At 40.0% G+C, this 26171-nt stretch overlaps 1 protein-coding gene across 4 annotated transcripts in view; it reads left to right on the plus strand.

Annotated features, from left to right (window-relative positions):
- Window positions 1-1240: 1240 nt before the first annotated feature.
- The window catches only part of itgb7 (integrin, beta 7), a 34617-nt gene continuing 9686 nt past the window's right edge, over window positions 1241-26171 (plus strand). Inside the window, exons 1-9 of one of the 4 annotated variants that reach the window (XM_028967187.1) lie at window positions 1241-1324; window positions 2405-2468; window positions 7802-7881; window positions 17178-17373; window positions 17949-18119; window positions 20906-21147; window positions 21328-21483; window positions 21573-21668; window positions 22268-22357. In XM_028967187.1, coding sequence (XP_028823020.1) covers window positions 2408-2468; window positions 7802-7881; window positions 17178-17373; window positions 17949-18119; window positions 20906-21147; window positions 21328-21483; window positions 21573-21668; window positions 22268-22357 — 1092 coding nt within the window. In that variant the 5' untranslated portion in view covers window positions 1241-1324; window positions 2405-2407. Of the gene's footprint in view, window positions 1325-2404; window positions 2469-7801; window positions 7985-17177; window positions 17374-17948; window positions 18120-20905; window positions 21148-21327; window positions 21484-21572; window positions 21669-22267; window positions 22358-26171 lie in introns of those variants that run through there. The other 3 variants (XM_028967188.1, XM_028967190.1, XM_028967189.1) reach the window with 3 other exon arrangements.

The raw sequence follows: 26171 nt of genomic DNA on the forward strand, positions 1-26171 counted from the left end.
AGGTTATATGAGAACTTTTTTTGCTTGTCATTTCGACGGATTCGTTTTGGTACCAAAATGCCGTTTTGTTGTTTGAGCTTAAAATTTACTCACCTTCAGTTGTTCCAAAATTCTGAGTTTCTTTCTTATTTTAAGATATTTTAAAATGTTGGTAACCAGACAGTTGACAGTAGCCATTGACGTCCATATTTTTGCCCTATTATGGAAGTCAATGGCTACATTACTTGTCTGGTTATAAACTTCATTAAAATATAATCTTTTGTATTCTACACAAGAAAGAAACAACTTAAGGGAGAGTAAATAATGACCATTTTTATTTTTAGGCAAACAGTGCCCTTAACTTTTCTTTAACTATTGCTTTATGCTTTAATCTTGAGTTGTTTGTAGTTGTTTTGTAACAGCTGATTTTTTTCTGTAGTTGAAAAAGTAAAGTTATGTTACCAGGTGTCAGCTTTAATAAACAGTTTTATTACATGTTGCCACTGGGGTACTTCATCACCTTAATGCACCATCTTCTGTATACAGATGATCTGCAAATATATCTGCCAGTTCTGCTAAACCCCTAGCGTTTTGAATCCATCCACAGGTGCTTAAAGGACATTAAATTGGTTCTTACAATCTCGAGAGCAACAAGAACAAGATGGAATTGATTATTTTTTCTGTTGACAAAGCAAATTTTTACCAGCTTCAACTTATGACTACAGAAAGACTTTCATGCTTTTATTCTCTTTTTATACTCTTTATAACTCTTAAATATTAATCGCCTACAACTTGTCCAGAATGCTGCAGCCAGTCTGCTGTCAAACACCCAGAAGAACGACCACATTGCACCTGTCCTGGATTCTCTACACTGGCTTGCAGTTGAATACAACATTCGTTCTAAACTTTTATTGTTTGTTTTTAGTGCTATAAGTGGCCTTGCCACATCTTATTTATTTGAGATTTTAAAGTTTCATCAACCAAGCAGTCTTTTTTTTTTAAGTCTTTTGTTTATTATTAACACTGTGAAGCACTTTGGTCAACCTAGGTGGTTAAAATGTACTATATAAATGAAGATTGATTTGATTTTGATTTGAGCATGAACAGTAATGACTAAATAAATTTTATTTAATCACTAGATAGCACTCTCTAGAAATTAGTTTAAGTTTCAGAGTCTTAGTAATAGTCAGTCATGTGATTAGATAGTTCTGAATGTCTTGGCACTATGATGAATTGCCTGATGCATTGTGGGGTAGTAGTGATACAGCAGTCAGTGACCACACGGATTCCTGTGCAGGCTCCTCCTAGTCTGCAGCTGTACAGTGGAGGGTAACGGTCCAAAAGCGTGAGTACTAATCCTTCAGCTCTACAACCCCTCATACACACACAAATGTGCACCCATACACATTTGAACCTTTTTCAGTATATTTTAATATTAATATATAAAAAGTTTTACAAATGAGAGGTTAAAAACTAAAAACCAATACCTACAGAGAAGTTCTTTAAGTAATACATTTAAAAAATTGTCTTCTGAATCTGTAATGATATATAATTTGAATTGGAAATTGTTCAATTTTCTTGTTTTACAGAATGTATTATCACAGTCCAACATATAGTAGAACTTACTCAACGGGAAGAAATAGCAGCTTAGTTGTGTGAATAAATTCTGCCAGAAGTTTTCTTATTTTTAATATTTGTGGTGAGAAAGGAGCTGTTAAATATAATATGAATGCAACATAATCTGTATTAGTGGAATTGTATAACACTTATTGACCCAGTTGCATTTCTGTGAATGTGAGTGTGTGCTTATTTTGCAGATCAGTGTCTGCTTTGTGTGTTTTTGCATGCTGCAGTAATAATCAAACACATATTTCCTGTCTGAGAAATTTCACAGACACACACACACATGTGGTTTGTTCATCTTCACAAGAGAAATGAAGTGAAACAGGGTTGTCTGGGTTTGTGTTTCACAGGATAACAAATAAGGACACTCAATTAATGCATAGGCAAAACCATGCTTCTGGGAGATATTTAAATAAAAGATTTTGCTTGCACTCTTTGCATATTGTTTCGAAATTAGTTTATGCTTCATTTCTGAGAAAAGCAGAAGCATGTGGCTTGTTTGTGGCTTGTCTGCTTATTGACACGGAAGTGAGTCATCGTTTCTTAATGTCTCTCAGAGTCTCTCACTATTCACCCTCAGACAATTTGCATTTTGAATCAGTTTCATGAGACACTAGTCTCTTAAAAAAAATATGAGAATAAACTGAGGATATTATTTTATCATTTTAGCAAGTTTTAGATTGCCCTTTGTATATAGTGATGTTTTGCATATTGTGTTATGATGTGCATGCTTCCTAAAAATAAAAAATTGTGCAGTGTTGAAATTTACTGTATGGTGTTCTAAATGTACTGTGTTCTGTAGGCAATGAGGTGGATCTGGTTCATACTAGTTGTCCTTGGGGATTCAGGACAGAAAAGAAACCTTGGTAAGTGCATTTTTAGTTTGTGGGAAATTACCATGGTTTGTTACTCTTTTCTCTTTAAATATTTTCCACTTTGCTACAAACTATAGGTAAGGAGCTCATCATTATATTACATACCAGAACAAAATGCAAGAACATTTTGAGAGCAACTTGTTTGCCTAAGCAGTATGTGTGGAGAAAACCAGGCTCATCACCTGTCCATTACAGTCCCAACAGTGAAAAATGATACTTACTACAGTATGGTTGTCTGTATATTGGTTTGGAAAAAGCTTTTCTTTGGAGGCCATTCCTGATGCAGTGCTTTGCATCACATTCTTTATTTGCAAAACTGTAAATTGCCTAAAAGTTACTCTTTACCTGAAAAATATTTCCACTCTGCTACACACAAGCACCATAAGCAAGGAGCTTCATCATTATATTACATACCACAGCAAAATGCAAGCTCTTTTTGGGGCTGTGTGTACAAATGGAAAAAGATCAGTAAATAGACAAAAGAAAAGAACAATTACCAACAAACAATTAAATAAACCCAATCATACCATTAAAAACTAAACATTAAAAATATACTAAACATTTTAATAGTTTCAATACTATCTTTCTTTTGAGAAACACTCTTCGTAAAAAGAGGGATACAGTTATTATTGGAACAAGGAATTCACATTGCATGGAGTTAACATTGCAATTTGCTTGGTATATCCCTGTACAGTAGAGGGAAATAATTATTTTATCCAAAGCAAGATTTCTATTGTCAGTCTCAATGCCTGCCATTATAGAGTAAAGAGACAGGCAAACACATTTCTATTGCTAGCCAGCATCTGTCATTATAGAGTAAAGGGACATGCAATAATATTTCTTTTGCTAGCCAGTGTCTGCCATTATCAATTAAAGAAATGCATTCCATTGCTCTAAATATGAAATATTTTTCCACCTGACAAGAGTAGACAGCTACTATGACATAGTGCCAAAGTGTGGAATCATTGGGGAAAATAGTGGAGTCACCTGCAGCGGTCGTCAGCCATTCAAGCGAAATCGGTGGAGTCGGTTGCGAATGGTTTGTCTGGAAACCCTAGTACCCCTCGCATCTTATAAAAGGGCCTGCAGCTGTGTGGCAGCTGCATAATGATGGTCATTAGGTACTGGTCATCATTGTGGTCTGTCACTCGTGGGGCTCCACTCCTGTGTCTGTCATGAACTCTGCCAGTAGTTCTGTTTCTCGCTGCAAGTCGAGGTTGTTTAAGAGAATATTGGGAGCAACAACACCATGACATCCAAAGACCACACCAGACAGGTCAGGGATAAAGTTATTGAGAAATTTAAAGCAGGTTTTAGGCTAAAAAGATTTCCCAAGCCTTGAACATCTCACGGAGCACAGTTCAAGCGATCATTCAGAAATGGACGTGTCGTGACCGTAAGGTTACTTGATGCTCCCACTTTGTCCACCCCAGACACGCAAAGTACAATTTAAACAGTACACTTTATTTGTTGTTTAAATCAACTAGACAAAACGCATGTTGGGGGCGTATGAGAATAACACTGCCTGGGGCTGTTACACATCACTAGTACTGCAGGGTTGACGCCACCCTCCCCGATACACACAGCAAAGCGTGACAAAATTCAGAGCAAATGTACAAACCCACAATTCACCAAGATAGGAGATCACACCAAACACACGTTTAAAAACCGCAAGTAAAGCACCACAAATTCACATTCTAAGAGGGTTGGGTGGGTAATAAAATCAGTATAGTGACAAACCAGGCTGGTTATCTTAACTCCCATACACACAACATTCAATAAACATATACCTATATAAAAATACCTTTTTATTTAATAAGAAAACGATCTTAAAAACAGTCAATACTAGTCGGCTCCCCCACGACCAGTATAAAAACTAGTCTACCCAAACCCGTGAACCAAATGGTCACACAAATTGTCAAACCGGAATTGTTCACACGTCGTTCTCCAAGCGCTCCACTCCGCAGCTGCGGCGGATCACGCAGTCCAGAATCCCGCGAACACGGCCAAGTCGCCCTCCGGAATGCCCGGCAACAAACTCCGCCCAGTTCCTGGCCAGGTCATATGAATGGAAACGTAACAGAAGAGTAGGCGCTGTCCCACTCTGTCCAAACTTCCTTTTGGCGTTGGCCGCCGTCGCCATACGACAATCCCGCTGCAACACAAACACAGTCAGGCTACTAGATGGAATGGTTCAGGTTCACACACAATAATGCGTCAACCAGAAACTACAACTCCGACGTCCCTTGAGGCATACTTAGCTCGCGTTGTCTGCCACTGGCTGTAGCGCCGCTGGCCGCTCCGCCCTCCACTATGACACCGGTCACGGTCCGGCGTCTGGTCGCGTCGCCGCTGTTCGCGCCGCTGTCGTCTGTGACGTTCCGGGTTCCTCGTCCCCGTACTACAAGACAGTGTACTTGACAGAAGGAGTATGTCACAACTGTAAACCTACCAAGACAAGGCCGTCCACCTAAACTCACACACCGAACAAGGACAGTGCTGATCAGCAATGCAGCCAAGAGGCCCATGGTGACTCTGAACGAGCTGCAGAGATCTACAGCTCAGGTGGTCTGCCCATAGGACAACTATTAGTTGTGCACTGCACCAAGTTGGCCTTTATGGAACAGTGGCAAGAAGAAAGTCATTGTTAAAAGTCCCATTTGCAGTTTGCCACAAGCCATGTGGGGGGGACAGCAAACATGTGGAAGCAGAATGGCCCAGTCAAAGTCCAGATCTAAATCCAATCCAGAATCTGTAGCAGGATCTGAAAACTCATGTTCACAAACGCTGTCCATCTAATCTGACTGAGCTGGAGCTGTTTTTCGCTGCATTTCACCCTCTTACACCTTCACCAGCTTACAACCCCCCCACCTCGCAGGGAAGAAACCGCTCAACCAGTACATGGGGGTCATATTCCGGTCCTGGCCCGTGTCGCCTCGGAACTCCCCGACCCCATGGGCACTCCCTGCTGGCGCCCGCACTCACCACGACTGGCTGTGTTTTTCCTTGTTCTCCTCTGCCTTTTGCTTAGAGCTGCAACATTCTGTCACATCAGCGAGATGACAAGGGAAGGAAGCGCAGAGGCGGGACATGCCATTAGTGGTATGAATTGTTCTTAAATAAATGAATTCTATCTATTCCTATTTACTTTATGAATAAATCGCTACTCCAGACATTATAGTAGGTTAAACATGCAGAAAAATAAGGGAAAAATCATTAGCTACGTTGAATCTGAATCTACTTGTTAACAGGCCTACTTGGTTCCACCCTGTTATATTCTATTCCACCCTGTTAGGCAATAATTTAAAAGAATATTCTAATCAGGTACATCTACATATACCTTTATTTCTTATAAATAAAATTCCTTGTACAAGACAAAAATGGGGACAAAAAAATGCATTCCATTATTCTGACATTGTAATTAAAACTGTTAATGCTACAAGAATGAAACTTTTATCATAGCAAAAAGGACACATTGTATCCCAGAAAACTTCATTATTGTTTGACTTGTGCATTATTTAAACTCTGTGATTACCATGAACATGGTGGAAATATATATACAAGAGAAATATATAAAAATATATACAATTTTTTTTTATATTTTTATAATATTTTCAACCCCTGAGCTTGGCAAACATGCATTCGTCATAACTAAGTATGGTATAGTCCTAACAAAATGTTTATACCATAAAATAAAAAAATGTAAATGTTCAGACAGCCAATGTGTGGTCTAAAATTGGAATCACCCATGTACTGGTGGCACTATCACAAGTTTTAGTTTTAGTCAAAGTACTCAGTAAAAATTTAGTACACCAGTAATGCAGGGAGAATGGCAATTCCGCATTTTCATTTCCATTTTTACTTCCTGCTACAAGTGCACGGAGGATAATGAACAGTTTGGTAGCAGTCACAATTATTTTTTGTTAGCAAGTGCAAAAAAGCACTGCCCTGTTCATTATCCGCTGGGTCAGTGAAAGAACATGGGATACAGTTATGTTGGTGTTATTTAGAGGCATTTTTTAAAATAGATTCAGCAGTGTGTCCTAGCCAACAGTGATGTTCTTTTGACTTAGGTTTTGTCAAATGTATTTAATTTATTTAAAGTAAAAAACTGAGACTGTAGACATGTACATACGTGTCGGGAGGGTAGCCAGAAGGCACATGTGCAGACAGGAGAAGGAATGAATGAAGTATTAGAAACCTTGTTCTTTAAACAGTTGAATGTGCTGACAACAAAATCACACAAAAATTTTCGATGGAAATCTAATTTATCAGCCCATGAAGGTCTGGATTTGGAGTCACACTCAAAATCAAAGTGAAAAAAAATACATTACAGGCTGATCCAAATTTGATGTAATGTCCTTAAAACATCAAAATGAGGCCTGTATGGCCTCCCTACAATGCCTGGGCATACTCCTGATGCGATGGTGATGGTCTCCTGAGGGATCTCCTCCCATATCAGGATTAATGCATTGAAGCAAGACATGATGTCCCAGATTTACCCAGTTGGATACAGGTTTGGGGAACGGGCGTGCCAGTCCATAGCATCAATGCCTTCGTCTTTCAGAAACTGCTGTCACACTCCAGCCACATAAGGGCTAGCATTGTCTTGCCTTAGGAGGATCCCAAGGCCAACTGCACCAGCATATGGTCTAACAGGGGGTCTGAGGATCTCATCTCGGCACTTAATAGCAGTCAGGCTACCTCTGGCAAGCACATGGAGGGCTGTGCAGCCCCCCAAAGAAATGCCATCCCACACCACTACTGGCTTTCTCCATGTCTCCTCGTAGCGCCTCCATGCTCTCAACACTACACTGACAAACACAGAAAACCTTTTGGCCACAGCTCACATTGATGCGCCATCCTGGATGATCTGCACTACCTGAGCCCCTTGTGAATGCTTTAGACTCTGTCTCATAATACCACTAAAGTGAAAGCACCACCATCATTCAAAAGTGACCAAAAGCATCAACCATAAAGCATTGGAACAGAAAAGTGGTCTGCACCTGCAGAACCACTCCTTTATTGGGGATGACTTGCTAATTGCCTATAATTTTCACCTGCTGTCTATTTCATTTTGCGCAACATCGTGTGAAATTGATTGTCAATAAGTGTTGCTAAGTGGACAGATTGATTTTACAGAAGTGTGATTGATTACATTGTGTTGTTTAAGAGTTCTCTTTGATTTTTGAGTAGTGTATGTTAACTAGTCTTTTTGATGAACCATTCTGTTCACCAATCAGGTTATAGTTTTTACACAATAATTATGCATAAGCATCATCCGTTGTTAGTGGTGTGTAGGTGTGTAAGTGTGTGTGTGTCAGCTCTTTCCCAGGTGTGCCAGCGTCAGCCCACCTGTGCTGAATGTATCAGAAGTCCTTACTGTGCCTGGTGCAAAAAAGAGGTGAGCTGAGCTACGCTGAACAACAAAAAAGGGAATTCTAAATGTATATAGGCTTTCTGTCTACTTCGAAACCAAGGATAATCCTGACTACTAAACTTGACAGGTAAAGGGCATTGAAACAATGTCGTGTATTTTTGTTTGAATATAATATGAATTAAGGGGTTAATGTCTCCTAATTGCCATTGATTCATACTCAAAAGTACTTTTTCTGGATTGTATTACAAAGACAACTGCTCATGCACACAGAAACACACACAGCAGTGGCGTAACTATAGCCGGTTAAGCAGGCAGTCAGTACCTCAGACCCGCCTCCTTAAAAAAAACAAAAACTCAGCATTAAAATCCAACCATCAAATTAAAACATCATCTTTCATTGTCGCCAAACTGTCATGTCAGAGTATATTTGTTTCTACTGAGATACAGCAAGGGTTTCTGGGAAGGCTAAATGTTTTATTGTGATTTTTTGAATGGATGGCTGCACATTGCAATCATCGTGCTGACCAAAACAAGTACCATGCCCTTCAAACCCAAGAGCGGGTGCAAGAAGCGCCAGGAACATAGAGAGCTAAAGGAAAGGGTGGCAAAACTCCCGAAATTAGACCATTTTGGATTTTTAACCAAGAGTGGTCGTGAGGAGGACAGGACACATAGTAACTGTGAACTGTCATGCAACAGGTAAGCTCTGGACCAGAAGCTAGCCTAACAATTAACACAGAACATGTTTGATTTAGACTAGGGCTGGGAATTTAGCTCATTAATTAGATTAATTAACCACAGAAAAAGTGGCGAAAGTGGTCACGAAGCACAAACACACGTTTATTTCAACACTTTGCCCATCGGGAATGTGTGTGGCTTTGGTGAACCTGGTCATAGGCGAGCTAGAGGCAGCAGGAGAGGGATAATTGGCCTGGAATAGCTGCATTAGCTTTATCCATCCAGACCTCCAGAGGGGCGGCGCTGTGGCCGGAGTGTGTGTGTGTGTGTGTGTGTGAGAGAGAGAGCTGGGAGACGTAATGTCTCAACATTTACAACTGTCATATACTGTAATCTAATTCATAGGTTTGGTTCAGTCAGTGATAAAAATGCCATGACCATTGTACCCTAAGTTATAGACTTGTATTCAATAATTAATGGTAAAAAAAAAAACTGCTTCTTGTAACGTCTGTATGTATGTGCGATTAAATGTGATTAATTAATCGCCACACCATGTAATTAGATCAAAAATGTTTAATCACTTGACAGCACTAACTTAGACTTTCAATAGATATTTATGTCTGAGTAATCTTCCGAGCAGACAATAAATGAGTGAGATTGTCTTAAGTAGAGAGTAGGCCCATAGGATAACTGTGGCTAGGATTTTTAAATGTTAGCATTTACTATACTTCCTATTGTCTTTGTTGCAGCCCAAATCTAGAGTCATTTGAAGTCAGTGGTGCAGGTGGCCCGACTATAGATGACACTGTCAGTGGTCCTGAGTCGACAGTCGGTGGCAGTGCAGAACAGGAGCAGGACAGGACAGGAGCAAGGGAAGACCTTTATCCTACAGACAGGGGACATTTTGGAGAAAATGTTTTGGACGCTTCCATTAAACGTTACATCTTAACTATGGGTTCATGTGTTTTATCACATGAAAACAAAGGCCGGTATTAAATTGTCACGGAATTGGCTTTGCTATTCCCCAAAATTGGATTGTGCATACTGTGAACCATGCTGGCTGTTTGGGGATCGCAGTTTACCCCATTATAACAACACATGGGTGAATGGAGTAAGTGATTGGGGGAATTTATGCCAAAAAATTTAATCTCACGAGTCATCTCAGGTCCATATCGGAACGTGTGTTGTTTACGAGCAATGGAAGCTCCATGGGACCTTTGATTCGCAGTTGGAGAAGGATGTGCGTAATTCTGCACTATTTTGGAGAGAAGTGCTGGAGCGCGATGTTCAGCAGAACATTACAGCCGATATTAACGAAGCTCCATTTTTTTCCATCATAATGGACACTATGCAGGATCTGTCCAAGCATGACCAACTTAGCCAAGTGTACAGATATGTGACAATAGTGCGAAATGCAATGGATAAAGCTGTCGATATTAAAGTGATTGAGTCTGTTTTAGGATTCATGGAGACAGTGAATACATCAGCAAGTGAGTCGGCAGTTAATGTACTAGACAACATTATGCGAAATGTCATGGACAGGGCTACGATGGAGCAGCAAATATGAGTGGTATATACTCGGGAGTACAGGCCAGAATTAGGGAGAAGGAGCCGCTTGCAACCTATGTTCACTGTGCAGCGCACAACTTGAACTTGGTGCTGAATGATGCCGTGAAAAACATCTCAGAGATGGAAAGGTTTTATGAAACCACATATATACATTCTTTGGGAATAGTATTGAAAGGTGGACCATGCTCACTGGTATCGTGACAACAGATGGCTCAGGCCACCCAAAACCAGCGATTATGCCCCACTCGCTGGTCCTCTAGATTTTAATCTCTCAGTGCCATACGGTACAGGTATATGAATTTAATGAAAGCGCTGACAAAAATAGCGCTGACGAGCGACAAAAGAGATGAACGCAATGAAGCTGTTGGGCTGATGAAGTCGATGGAATTTTTTTTTTTTTTTTTTTGGTGGTTGTGCAGGCCAAAGTGTTGGAGACGGTAAATGCTGTGTCTAAAACACTCCAAAAGACAGACACAGATATACAGACGGGAATGTAGTTGCTGGAAAATTCTATACAGATACTCTCTGACTATCGGAGTGCTTTTGACCAGGCCAAAGCTACAGCGCAGATGCTCACAAGTAAATGGGGTGTCCAAACTACATTTGAAAATGTTAGACCAAGGAGAGTGAAGCGTCACTTTGACAAACTATCAGAAGATGAGCATTTAACCAATGCAGAGAAGTATTTCAGAGTGCAGATATTCAATGCCACTCTGGACATCAGCCAGCTCTCTCAAAGATTTTCATGTATGCGGGAAACCTGTCATGTGTTTGAGGCTATACGCCCTATGACCCTTCAAATTGCAGGTGATGATGAACTGTTTGAAAAGGCAAAACATTTGTCAGACCACTAAAGCAGGGACATTGCACCAACATTCCCAACACAACTCCTCTCGTTCAGGTCCTGCTTTAAAGCAGAGATTTCACAGAAGTCATCAATTCTGCAACTTGCCAAAATGCTAGTGGAAGATTATGACAGCGTAACATCCACATTCGGGGAAGTGTGTACTTCTCATGTTGTTTCTGACATTGCCTGTGACTGTGGGAACAGCTGAGCGATCATTTTCCAAGCTCAAACTTATTAAGACCTAAGGAGCAGCATGGGGCAGGAGAGGCTCAGTGGGTTAGCTATCCTGTCCATTGAAAACACGAGAGCCAGAGCATTAAATATTAGGGACATTGTTGATGATTTTGCACAACGTAAGGCTCGTAAGATGGCCTTCTAGTGGCCTAATTCACACATATCGAGGGTTGTATGCATATGAATCATTTTCTTTTTTCTTTTTTTTCTGCACAGTTAAATAAGTTGGATTAAGTTTTGTCTCTGGGCAGTGTGAGTTTAAGCAAGCTTTCTACGCTTGAAGTTTCAGCGTTGAGTGTTTCAGTGCTTTGAGTGTTCCCATATTTCCATGCGAGTGGATGTTAATGCGGTTATATTAGATTACCCTGTAAATTGGTATTAATAACAAACATTTTTTAAATGTCTTCACAATTAATGGATCCTATGTAGTACAGTATTTTTTTTTTATAATTACAATCTATACAAACTACCTCTGCAGAGAGGATTGTAGTCACCCTTAATGTGTATTGCATGTATCAGAGCTAAAACATCCTCAGGATAAATGTGAAAAAGTAAAATGTGAAAAGGGCCCGGATTGAATTTTCGCACCTGGGCCCATGACTATGTTGTTACACCACGGACACACAGACTAACTTGATAATTCTTTCCAACCTCATTCCATTTGCTGTTGTTAGCTAGGGTGTGAAATTCAATTGCAGAATCTGCCATGCTGTGATGACCCTGGCGACGGAGGCGCATGGATACCGGGCGTCGTCCGGTGTCATCCTGAAAAACTGGGGCAGTGGTGGCCTAATGGTTATGGAAGTGGCCCCGTAATCAGAAGGGTGCCGGTGTCAATATGTAAGGCACTGTATTAAACTTAATCTGATGTTACCTGGCATAAAAGAGGCATGGCACAATAGAGGCTTCTTACAGTTGAACAGTTTCTGTTTATTAACACCAGTAGATTACTGTTGCAGTTACATGTAAATATTGCATGTACAAATGGTAACACATCAGCAATCTTTCCCACTCCTGTAGATTCCTTCTCTACAATATCAAACGAATCCGTCCTTATCTATCAACACAGGCCAACCAGCTACTGGTTCAGTCCTTAGTAATCTCACGACTGGTTTACTGTAACTCCCTTCTAGCTGGTATATCTCTATGTACCATCCGACCTCTACAACTAATACAGAATGCAGCAGGACGACTGATCTTTAACCTTCCCAAATTCTCCCACACCGCCACTGGCTCCCAGTAGCTGCACGCATCAGATTCAAAATACTGATGCTGGCCTACAAAGCCAAACATGGAGTAGCATCATCCTACTTTACAGCCTTTATTATCCCTCGCACTGCACCTCGTATACTCCGAGCCTCCAGTACTGCTCGACTGGTCCCTCAAAGAAAGACACTTCTAAACTCTTCTCTGTCTTGACCGGTGGTGGAATGAACTTCCCCTTGAGGTCAGAACAGCTCAGTCACTGAGCACTTTGAAACGGCAGCTTCCTCTATAGAGAATATTTAGATAAGACTTATTGTCTTACTCATGTATAGAAACTACAAAGTGAATAAAAATATTGTATTAATAGTTGGGGGGCCCAATGAACCAGAATTGATCACTTTATATATTGTAACATGGAAGCACGTTGTAAGTCACTCTGGATAAGGGCATCTGCCAAATGCTTTAAATGTAATGTAAATCTTTTAATAGTAATCGTGAACTAGAAACCAAAATTCCAGAGAGAATTTTGATGGGCCTGTCCAGGTGTTTTTCATAGGAGTGCGGGCATAACCTCCTGAGCTGGTCTCAGCTGTGAACTCAGGCAGTCTTATTAAAGTATCCGATGGAGCAGGGGGGTCAAAAGAAATTTTTGGACGTTTAGAACATGTTGAAAGGATAACATGTTAACATGTTAATGCTAGCATGCTAACATCAAAAAGGCTAACAGGGCGTGGCCAAGGTGCATCACATTAAATTTGATATTTTTTGGAGCATTTTTTAAAATGTTGTATGTCAAACCATCTGGACACAAAATCCAAAGTCTTTTTGGAGAATTGCGCGCAGACCGTAAACCTGACCGAGCCAATCCATATGTCAAACCGTGCAGAACGAAAAGTTGCACGATTTGACGTGAAAGACGTGTGTGTACGGAGAAACCTGTCATTGCAAAATCTAAGAAAATAATTTTTTTCACACTTTTATGCCACGACTACGGACTTACGGGGAAAGGAAGCGCAGACGTGTGACATGCTGGGAACAGGTTTTTATTATAAAACAAACAATAAAAAAAATAAACAATGGCTCGGTGGCCGAAAACAGTTTAATTTAAATAAAGAACATAAATGAAACCGCAGGCGTGTGGCGATTGCCAGAACTCAAAACATAAATACATTCACTCACGGAAGTAAAGATCATGACTGAGTTCACGAAAATGCTGGAGATTCCGAAGGGGCGGAAATCTCCGGGTTTTAAGCATTGTCAGGATTGGGTACAGCTGCAGTCAATCCTGACATTTGAATGGCTTGGTCATGATTTGTGGCCCTCCTGTAGTCCCCAATGAAGCAACCAATATGTCATTTTGTGTGTTTCAAGGTCTTAGTGTGGCAGCCACAAATGTACGGCATGGCATTTTTTGCTTTTTTCCTTATTTTCCAGATTTTCTTGAACCCTGTTGAGGGTAGCAACACATCCAATATGTCAGATTGTGTGTCTCAACTCCCGTGGTTGAGTTACGGCTGGTTACAGGGAGCTGAAAACATCTTCCTCTGCACAATAGTAAACGGTACTTTTGACACTTTGAACCCGATTTGTGGGCGGACCGTATGACTTACCAAAACAAACAATATGTCATATTATGCAGAGAGGTCAGGCCGTTAGGCACCAACTCATCCCATATGTCAGATCGTTGGACTCGGCGAAGCCTTTGGCCTCGCCTCGATTCTCGGGTCACTAGCTTCAGCCGTTAGCCTCAGGGAGCCAAAAACATGTTCACAGCACAATAGTAAATGGTCTGTCATTCTGACATGCTCAAATAATTCTATTAACATAATTTACCACAATAATTGCATCATGTGGAGTTATTAATTTACTGATAATCACATGCTTATGAATACAACAACAATATTTATTTGTCATACAGCCCAAAATTACATACAGTATGTCTTAATGGGCTTTGCCAAACCAAAAACCCCACACTTTGACCCTTTCTGCACACAAAAACTCCACTATAAAAACCTGACCAAACATTTTACTGTACATGGCCCAAGCAATCCTCCCTTTGATATGGTGCAGTTGTCCTGTGGTTGAAAAGCATAATGTTTCAACCTCCATGTTTGACGGTGGGGTGGTGTGTTTGGAGTCATTGGTATCATTCCTCCTCCTCCAAACATGGTGAGTTGAGTTGATGCCAAAGAGCTTGGTTTTGGTCTCATCTGGAGGTCGAATGGTACATAGAGGGAGACCGGCTAGAAACGAGTTACAGTAATCCAGTCGTAAGATTACTAAGGACTGAACCTGTGTTGACAAATAAGGATGGATTTGTCTGATATTGTAGAGAAGGAATCTACATGAGCGAGAAAGATTGCTGATGTCAGTCGAGAAGGAGAGTTGGTTGTCTATTGTTACTCCAAGGCTGTTGTAGAAGGAGAGAGCTGTGAGTTTTCCAGGTAAATAGGAAAATCCTGATGTGATGAAGAATCTACTTGAATGACTATTAGTTCAGTTTTGGTTAATTGAATTTGATTGGTTGAGTTTGAGGTGATGGGCTACCATTCAAGATGAGATGTCAGTTAGACATGCAGACTGGTTAGGATCCAGGAGGTTGTTCTGTGACAGGTGAAGTCATAGCTGATTTTAGACACAGCGCTCAAATATTTTAGAAAGAAATGAGAGGAGTGAAACTGGTCTGTAATTGTGGATATATGTAGGATCAGCGGTGGGTTTCTTTAGGATTGGAAGAACCCTGGCTGTTTTAAAGACAGATGGTACATGGCCGGATGTGAATGAGTGGTTTATGATATAAGAAATGAAAGGGATGAGGTCAGGAGCATTGCAGAAGGGATTGGATCTATTGGACAGGTGGTTGGATCATTCAGATATGATCTGAATGATTTCATCCTATGTGAGCTTAGTAAACTGATTTAGAGCAATTGTAGAATCTCCATAGTAGGATTTGTGGTGGAGAATGTTCTACAGATTTCTTTAATCTTCCCTGTGAAGAAGTTGGAAAAATCATCAGCAGTTAGGGAAGATGGGGCAGAGGGAGTCGGAGGGTTGAGTAGAGATAAGAATATGTTGTGGAGTTTTTGAGGGTTGTGGGCAGAGGCTTCCAATTTTGCCTTGTAGAAAGCAGTTTTAGCAGTAGTAAAGTTAGTGGAAAATTTGCGTGAGTCAATGAGTCTCTCATTGAGTTGAATGAGTCAAGCTGTGATTTCTTGTATTTTCTCACTGCTATTTGAAGTACTCCTCGATTGCTGCGCAATGTATTGGAGAGCCAGGGCTCTTTTGGGTTTAGAAGATAGAGGACAGAGGTGATCAACAGAAAGGGAAAGTGAGGTGAGGAAAGAGTTAGTGGCTGTCTCTAGTCGTAAGGAGAAGAAGAGTCAGAGGTTGGGAGATGTGAAAGAATGCAGGAAGATAAAGATTAAGGTGTGACCGTGTGAAGGTTGTGTCGACAGGGTATGATATGCAGTGCAATGCTTTTTGCGACTGCTACAGGCCACAGTATTGCAAATGTTGCAAGTATACAATGAACCAATATGCAAATATTGCAAACATAACCAAATATTACACTTTATGTCTTTAACATAACTGGTAGGGTGAAGGTGTGCAAATGAGTGAAAGAAAAGAGCCATAAAAAAAGAGCAGTAAAGTAAAAAGTGCAGAGTGATTTTGTGCAAAGAGTCCGGAGTGATTAAAGGTGAAAGTGCTAGAGTTCTATGTACTGTTGTTGTTGAGAGCTCGGACAGCCTGCGGGAAGAAGCTCCTCCTCATTCTCTCTGTGTTGGACTTCAGGGAGCGAAAGCGCTTCCCTGATCGCAATAGAGAGAAGAGTCCATTGTTGGGGTGGCTGAGGTCCTTCACTATCTTCCTGGCCCTGGCCGCTTGCTGTAGATAGATTGAAGGTCAGGGAGCTTGGTACGGATGATTCGTTCGGCTAATTGAACCACCCTCTGTAGGGTTCACCTGTCCTGCATGGTGCTGTTCCCAAACCAGGTTGAGATATTTCCTGTCAGGATGCTCTCTATGGTGCAGGAGTAGAAGTTCCTGAGCACCTTGGAGGGCAGTCTGAAGTTTCTCAGGCGTCTGAGGTGGTTGATGTGACAGGACCATGACAGGTCCTGTGTGATGTTAACACCGGAGTAACTGAAGCTGTCCACTCTCTCCACTGGGCTCCTGTTGATGAGAAAAAAAAAGAGTGAAGAAGGGGGAAGAAGGCAAGACTATTTGAGTTTGAAGTCACAGAGGAGAGTTAGGGATGTGTCTAAGGAGAAAATGCTGACCAGAGTATCCAAGTCATCAATGGCCTTTGCAAGCAGCTGAATCACTGGTGAATATCGGTGATGGACCCAAGCCAGTGACCAATGTTGAGACATGGGAGCAGGGAGTTGTGGCAGATCAGGAACACTAGGTGCCAGTGGTCATGGAGGCCTGGACATTTTCATTGGGATATTAGTTAACAATGTTGTGTGTATGAATATGTGTGTGCATGAGCATGTTACTGTTACTTATTTCAATAAAGATTGCCTTTAAATCATTCTTGCCTTCCAGGTTTTGACAGTGGTCCACAGTAGCAATTTAGTTAAGATCTTCAATTTATTAAAAAGGTAACCTTCAGGGTTACTGAATATGAAAGGCTGATAATCTGCTCTAATTATATTCAAATTTAGGCAGTATCATCTTGTATCATCTTTTCTTTTCATTACCACCGTGTTACCTAAAAGCCTGTTTCATAGTAATAAAAACCTGTTTCAAATAAATTTTGAAGTGGGTTTTCATGTGTGTTCAGGGCTTCCTGAAAAAGGGTGAATTAAATGAACGGCGCTGTGACTTGGCAGAGACACTGAAAGACAGGGGCTGTAGTTACAGCGACATCATCAATCCAGAGGCAGAGAAGGATGTTGCTAAAAATGATAAAATCAGTAGTGAACACAGCAATGTCATTCAACTGATGCCACAGAGTCTTGACATCAAGCTGAGAGTGGGTGAGCAACATCACATTTCTGAAAGTCTGAACATATACTGCTGCTGATTTACACATGCACACAAAATCCACAAGGGCTGTTATGCTGTCAGATAAATCTAAATAAATAAATAAAGAAAGAATCAAGTTGGTGGGCTCATGAGCTGACAAAGGATAAGCAAGGGCCACTTCCAAGTAAAAAGTGTCACAAGAGTTAACGCAGAAGTGAAAACTGGCCATAGAGGATAAGGGAACCAGGAACAACTGAAATAGATAAACAGGTACCAAGACAATGAAAGTATTTGCTCAGAACGGGAATTCAACACTGGATGACAGATTAAACCACAAGAACAAAACAAACAGCCCGTGTACACAAAAAGTTCCCTGTTTCAATTAACATATTTGAAACCGATATTGCTACCTATAATTCTTGACAGATTAGCAATTTTGTTATATATTCTTTTGAAAAGCACACTTGAAAGGCATGAAATGTCAAGTTCTTTGTTTAGACTTTGAAGACTTTGTAATATTTAATGTCCTGCAATGCTTGGATGCTTCTGTTTAGCATAACTGTGACCTGTATTTAATCCCTCTCAGGTGAACCATTTGAGTTTAATGTGCAGTTTAAGAGAGCTAGAGGCTACCCCATAGACTTGTTCTACCTAATGGACCTGAGTTTCTCTATGAAGGATGACCTTGACAAAATTAAAAACTTGGGTCAGGACATCCTGTCCACATTGGAGAGCTTCACCCAGGACAAGCGCATTGGTGAGTGTTTGCTTGTTCTAAATGCTTGATTTTAAAAGACACATCTATCAAATGTGTCTAGATGTGTAGAGGATATTGTAAAAAAAGAATGAAGGTAAATGCAAGTGAGGAAAAAATATTTCTAATCAATAAACCTTTCAAAACAGCTAAATATGTATAACAAATTAAAAACTATTAAATAAAAAATTTCTTTATCAATGTGAAAAAAAAATATTACTATCAGTTTTACCAAAGAAAAGCATCATAGATATTTAACACCATAAATACCCAGGAAGTCAAAACACCCCTTATTTGAATCCATTGGGCAGTTCTGATATCACCTGTGTCAAATTTCAAATGTCTGTTCAAGACCTTTAAGTAAACAAAGAACTGCAAGGTGAGTATTCTCTACTGCTGTTGTTTTTGTAAAGCGTCCAAACACACTAAACACTTTCAATTAATGTAGTTGTCACACGAAGTGTAACAATGAACACACCTCAGTCTGGAACTGTAAGGATTGAGCTCAACTTAAAATAAACATTTTTTTTTTTTTGTCTTAATCTGCGATAAAGATTAATTTTCATAAAGCAGTTTTCAATTTTCACACACTGAGAAGAAACAACAGCAGATTCGTCAATAATACAATACAAAAAAATGTAAGACTCAAGAGAACATCTTACATATGTCCTCCAGTGGCAGTCAAAATTGAGAAGCAGTACCCTAAATAAATGTCAACAACATCATTCACCAATCACAAGGAGCCAAACACAATGCGGGTAAGACAAAAGATGAAAAATCGAGTCCCATTTGTTGCCATTTTATGTACACTGAAGCTGCACCAGACACCAGTTACCATGGGGTGAACAAAAATTCAAGGACCCGACACTAAGGTGCATGTGAAGACCCTCTAAAGGAGATTATAACAGAAATTATGAATGCTGTCAGGTGATCTTTGTTATGAAACGTTGAGGGAAGGAGGCACAAGCACACAACATGATGAAGTGAGGTGATTTTAAAGAAAACACAAAGTAGCAAAAACAAAGCACAACAGGGGCATATAGAAACTCTCTAACATCTCAACCCTCATTTGGGTGATTAGTGATTTGGTGCCACCTGGTTGGCCAGGGGTATTGTAGCCTCAAAAGGTGCAAGACCCACATGGCGAAAACAAGATTCAGTAAAGGGCATTGTTGATAATGGGCATCTTGTGCTGCAATTCAAAAGATTATCCTTGATTCTAGTGGGAAATGCCTTACATTTTTCTGCACGGTTCATGCAAAAGAGAATGGGCTCACCACAACTTATACCAATGTGCTGAAAGCAGTGCCACAATGGTTAGCAATGACATCCATAGCACGCAATGCCAGTTCAAGGATGTATTGGGGCAATGGACATTCTGGGAAAGATCCTCATCAGGTGATGCACTGATTAAAGCAATACTTGATTTGATAGGCAGGGAGCCCCAAGGCCAATGGGACCTGACAACACACTCCCATCTCCTGAGCAGGTGGTTTTGGCCACAAATCTTTGAGTAAAACTAAGATTTGATGGTAAGACTGTAGAAGAAAGTTATTTCAAATCAGGAGGTTTTCCTCATGCTTTTTTTTACTTTTGCTGCTGGAAGCTTACGCTTGTACACACCTGCTACACAGTTTGCAACGAAGTGTTTATTCCAACCTTAGCAGCCAAGATGTGTAAAACATGTTATTGTTGCACTTAATTAATTTCATGAATAAGATCCAGAGGAAGCGTGCATAAAAAAAGAGGTTGGAATTATGTGTTTAATTGGCTTATATATTGTACATCGTGGAGCAGTGGTGGCCTAGTGGGTAATGAACCGTAATCGGAAGGTTGCCCGCTATGTGCTCTGAAACTTGAACTCATCATAGGTGACAAATTTGTTCTGTATGTCACGTCCATGCGGGCATGACGCGGCGGGGGCACGGAGAGGAGGACGAAGAGACAAGGAATGAAGGACGCAATCACCTGACATCACGAAACAGGGGTTTAATGGTGAATCACAGGACAGGGGAGACATCCGAGATGTTGACATTGGTGAACACGGAACATAACGTTAAAGACCTGACAGCGAACAGAAACGAACAGGGCAGCTTTATACAATTGACACAGTTGAAAACGATTAGGGAACATTACACAGGACAACAGTGAAACTCCGGTCCGGATCCCGGACCTGGGTAACCCCTTTTCGGACCGGATCGTGACACTGTAGTGCAAATGTACTATGGTGTGCTGGAATAAAAGAAATAATTTTGTTGTTCTGCACCTGGGTCTGTTGCTTTTCCACCTTCCCAATGGAATCTGATAACACTTTAACACATGCACAGATTATTATGTATGTGCTCAAAGCAGCAGCAATAAATAAACTTGGTAATAAATGAAAAATTAATAGAATCACATTAACAATGAATCATTAGCCATCCTAGGACAATAGGTGGTGCCAGCCCACTGACCCTCGCATACACCATACTCATACAAATTTACTTGTGTACAACTCAATAATACTCAAAACTCAGTTTTGCCATTCAACAGAGATAATGAGGTCAAGGGTTACTCATGGTATTTACAGTCTCATTGTCATGAAAAAAAGTGTTTTACATGAAAGCCTAAAAGTCTAATGTAATATGAATATTGAGAGCAACCTTACTTTTATTTTCTATAATTATGGTAAATTCATGTACTTGTTCCCTCTATCAAGCGTAATTATTGGGGTCAGGTAGAGCAATTAAATCTAGACTGGTGTTTGATAAGATCTGCCTATTGTAGTCAAATGACACCCTTTACCCTAGGTTTTGGCTCATTTGTGGATAAGGTCTCATTGCCATATTCAAGTATGATAAAAGCTCGAAGGCACAACCCCTGCCCCAGCCGCATGGAGAACTGCCAGCCAGCGTTCACTTTCCGGAACATTCTTCCCCTGACTGAGTGGCCAGAGAAGTTTAAGAAGGAAGTCAGCAAGCAGAGAATATCTGGCAACTTGGACTCACCTGAAGCAGGGCTGGAAGCCATTCTTCAGGCCACAGTGTGCCAGGTAGGAAGCAAGAGGTAGAAATCGCAGAGAAGCAAATGTTGTTGGTCAATGTGCATGATTAGTTATATTTTATTCTTGACAGTAGTTCAGTTCGATTCCTTTAAATTACGTTCAATATTTTTGAATAGTATTTTTGAAAAGGAATTTACTCAAATAATCTTACTCTCTTACTCCCGGCAGAAAGAGCTGGGTTGGCGAAATGTGACAAGGATCCTAGTCTATACATCCGATGACACCTTTCACCTGGCAGGAGATGGGCGACTGGCAGGTATCCACCAGCCTCATGATGGGCGGTGTCACCTAGATATCAATGGGACCTATAATGGGATGCTGCTTGTGAGTCTTTCCCACAAATCAACTGTTTTGAAAATTTCCACACATATTATGTGATCAACCAGTGTACTGACATTATATGTCTGTGTCAGGATTACCCCTCAGTAGGACATCTCTCTAGGCTTCTGCAGGATGCCAACATGCAGCTTATCTTTGCTGTAACAGAGGAAATCTTCCCTGCATACAAGGTCATTTCATATACAGACATAAAATTTCCATGATTTCCATGAACTGTTAAGGTGGTAGTAGCCTAGTGTTAACACACTCGCCTATGAACCAGAAGACCCAGGTTCAAATCCCACTTACTACTATTGTGTCCATGAGCAAGACACTTAACCCTACATTGCTCCAGGGAGGGACTGTCCCTGTAACTACTGATTGTAAGTCGCTCTGGTTAAGGGTGTCTGATAAATGCTGTAAATGTATATGTAACAAGCTTTCAAAAATTAAATGTTAAACATCTTTCAGCACCTTACTTTCATGCAGCAGCAGAGGTGGCTGCAGAGGGAGACAAAGATTTGAAGGCTTAATTTTCTCATAAATATTTGTTGCAGGATCTTACAGGGTTCTGATAGAAATAGAGTAAGATTTTTCTTACCAGCAAGCACCTGGCTCATACTAGCACATCTTGGCATTCTGTCCTTCAAATTTTATTGTTTTGTAATGTCCACTTCATTCTGTAGCAAGGAACTAATCACTTATGCATAATTAAGGGAATATTTCTCTCCCTTGCTTTCTCTCTTCTTGATTCTTCATTCATCTGCTGCTTGTTTATCTTCTCTCTCAGGCACTAAGTGAACTGATTCCTCAGTCAGTGGTGGGCATTCTGAAGAAGGATTCCAGCAATGTGGTCCAACTCATCTCTGAAGCATACAGGGTAGAGTGTGTGTTCTGTAACGATCACCATCCTGTAAAGTGATTGTATTGTTGTCCCATTTTGTTAAACAGTAGACTTGATCTAATACTTAAATCATATCAGATAATTGTTCATTCAAATGTCGGTCTAAACGTCAGATTTGACTATTTTATAGTCTACATTAGGGTTTGAAGTGAATTATGATAATTTAATAAAATGTGTGATCTTGGATAACTAAACTACATTTATTACTGAGAAAAGATTGCTCATGTATTTTTTGATCATCTACAGTCAGGGAAAAAAATTATTTGAACCCTTGCTGATTTTGTAAGTGTGCCCATTAACCAAGAAAGCATCAGTCTATAATTTCAATGGTATGTTTATTTGAACAATGAGAGACAGTACAATGATCCAGAAAATCCAGAAAAATGAATTAGTTGTAAAAAAAAAAAAAAAAATTTTCCATTAATGAAATCCCTTTTAGTACATGCTTTTATTAGGCAAAGCCTTTGTTGGCAGTCACAGAGGTCAGACATTTCTTAGTCGGTCACAAGGTCTGCACATATCTCAGGCGGATTTTGTCATACTCCACTTTGCAGATCCTCTCCAACTCATTAATGTTTTGTGGCTAATGTTTGCTAACTCAAACCCTCCTCCCCTTTTTCAATGTCCTGGCTGAGGGTAGAAGGTTCTCACCCAAGTTTTGATGGTACATGTCCTTATCTATCCTTCCCTTAATGCAATACAGACTTCCTGTCCCCTTGGCAGAAAAACATCCCCAAAGCATGTTAGAAGATGGGGCAATGTTGTCATGGTCGACCAGGGTTTTGGCAGGGAAGGTCAGCAATAAGAAGTAACCCATTTGCAATAGTGCGCAAAAGAGTATTGCTCTTTTAATCTATGAACGCGAATCCTAACGCTGCAATATTGAGTTGTAAACCACAAAACTAATGGAGAGAAAAAAGAAAATAAGGATTTTGCTTACTGTCTCTAATGAGAAGTTGAGGTGGGCTTGATCATAAAAGGAAACTCAATGACTGAGCAAAGAACACAGGTGTGCATTGATCAGAATTGGAAAAAGCACTGAAAAAAATGTAATTATGTAAAAGTATCTTTTTATTTTTCCTAAAAATTAGGAAAATAAAGCCAAAATCAAAGTATCCAAAATGTTCAACAATTCCTTATTAACAAAGTTTTTGTTCTTTCTATAGCAAACATAAATATATCAGTTGTCTTTACTGACATATGAGCACAGTGACTGCTGATATAAAAAAATGAAATAATGCATCCTACCCCACAGAATCCTACAGTATTAGACTGTAAACCTCTTGTTCAGTTTGAGCATGGAATGTATTGAAAACACAAGCAAAAAGCATATACAGTGCATCCGGAAAGTACTCACAGCACATCACTTTTTCCACAGTATGTTATGTTACAACCTTATTTCAAAATAGATTAAATTAATTTTTTCAACTCTACACACAACACCCCATAAGCACAACATGATAAAAAATACTTGATGTTTTGGCAAATTTATTAAAAATAAAAAACTGAAAAAGTACATGTACATAAATATTCACAGCCTTTGCCAATGAAGCTCAGGTGCATCTTGTTTGCCCTGATCATTCTTGTGTTGTTTCTGCATCTTAATTGAAAGCGAAAGTGAAGTGATTGTCTTTGTGAAGCACAGCACACAGTGCACCCAATGAATGTGTCCACTGCATTCAACCAATCACTTTATTCTGGATTATCAGGATTTCAGGAGTTCAGGATTTGAACCGGCAGCCTTACTGGTCTGCTTCCTTAGCCACTAGGCCACCTCTGCCTCTAATTGAAGTCCTGTGGAAAAAACAGTTGATTGAAAGTGATTTGGAAAGGCACAAACCTGTCTATATAAATTGACAGTTCATATCTGAGCCCAAACCAAGCATGAACTCAAAGGAATTGTCTGTAGACATCAGAGACAGTATTGTCTCTATGTACAAATCTGCTGAAGGTAAGTTGCCGGAAAAGAAAGAAAGAAAAGAAAGTTGCCGGTTCAATTCCCGATCCACCAAGGGGCCACTGAGGTGAAAGAAGAAAACCTTCCCCACCGTCCCCACACACTGCTCCCTGGGCACCTTTCATGGCTGCCCACTGCTCATTAAGGGTGATGGGTTAAAAGCAGAGGACACATTTCGTTGTGTGCACCTTGTGCTGTGCTGCAGTCTACAATTATCACTTTCACTAGAGTGGCCAGATGAAAGCCACTCCTTAGTAATAGGCACATGTTTGCGAAAAGGCACCTGAGGGACTCTCAGACTATGCGGAAAAAAATTCTCTGGTCTTTGTTGTGATGCCAGGAATGCCAGGCATCACAGATCCATTAAATAACTCATGAGTCACAAATCTGAGGTCTCCATTGAACCGAATCTTTTGAGTTTTAACTACTTCATGTCTAAATGAAATCCTTAATTTGACCGCACTGCCTTTATTTTACGTACAATATACAATATGCAAAAACAATTAAAGCATTCACGCATTCGGGCTATATCCATAGATATTTTTTGTCTGTGTGTCTGTCTACATGTTTGCAAAATATCTCGAAAAGTACTTTACAGATTTGGATTAAATGTTTGGGCAACATGGGTATTAGGACAGTGAAATTTTGGTGGTAGTCCGGAACACCGCCTGGAATAATATAAATAATATAAAGGATCCAAGTGTTATAGATCTAGTTCAGGTGGATTTGTTTACTGCATTTATTTTTTTACTCAACAATGTGGGGTTTTTCCAATGTAGCAAAGTAAAATACTTGGCTAAAAATAAAATTGCAGTAAATTTACCCACAACTTAAAAAACTACAGATAATTAAAAATCCACCTTTGGCGCTGATAAAGTACGCTGGAAATCACCTGTCACCATCTTCACTTGTCCTATCCCAAGCCGGTCATGTGACAGATGTTCATGGAGTCATAGGCAGCATTCCTTCACCTCCAAACATGGAGAGTTGAGTTGATGCCAGAGAGTGATTTTATGTTTAGATTGATTGCTTCTAGGTGTCATTAATACAGGTACCGAGTTAAGAAGCTCCCAGTGTGTGCCTTTATAAAATACAACTGGCACCCAGAAATCTTGCTGACTGATCAAATACTTCTAATACAAATAAATAATCAAATACTTAAATCATGAAAATTAATTTATTTTTGAAATGCATTGTTTTGGATTTTTTTTGTTATTGTTCTGTCTGTCACTCTTCAAATATACAGTACAGGCCAAAAGTTTGGACACACCTTCTCATTCAATGTGTTTTCTTTATTTTCATGAATCACATTGTAGATTCTCACTGAAGGCATCAAAACTATGAATGAACACATGTGGAGTTATTAACTTAACAAAAAGTGGAGACCTGGCTTCCACAGTCACCGGACCTGAACCCAATCGAGATGGTTTGGGGTGAGCTGGACCGCAGAGTGAAGGCAAAGGGGCCAACAAGTGCTATACAAGCTCATTGAGAGAATGCCAAGAGTTTGCAAAGCAGTAATCAGAGCAAAGGGTGGCTATTTTGAAGAAACTAGAACATAAAATGTGTTTTCAGTTATTTCACCTTTTTTTGTTAAGTGTATAACTCTACATGTGTTCATTCATAGTTTTGAAACCTTCAGTGAGAATCTACCAATGTAAATGGTCATGAAAATAAAGAAAACACATTGAATGAGAAGGTGTGTCCAAACTTTTGGCCTGTACTTTACCTATCATTGAAATTAAAGACAGATTGTTTATTTTTTAGTGGGCAAAATCAGCATGGGATCAAAAGAAATTTCCCTGATGGTATTAATTAATTTGTCTGTGTGGG

The sequence above is a fragment of the Denticeps clupeoides genome, unplaced genomic scaffold (assembly GCF_900700375.1).
Source record: "Denticeps clupeoides unplaced genomic scaffold, fDenClu1.1, whole genome shotgun sequence".
Lineage (NCBI taxonomy): Eukaryota > Metazoa > Chordata > Actinopteri > Clupeiformes > Denticipitidae > Denticeps > Denticeps clupeoides.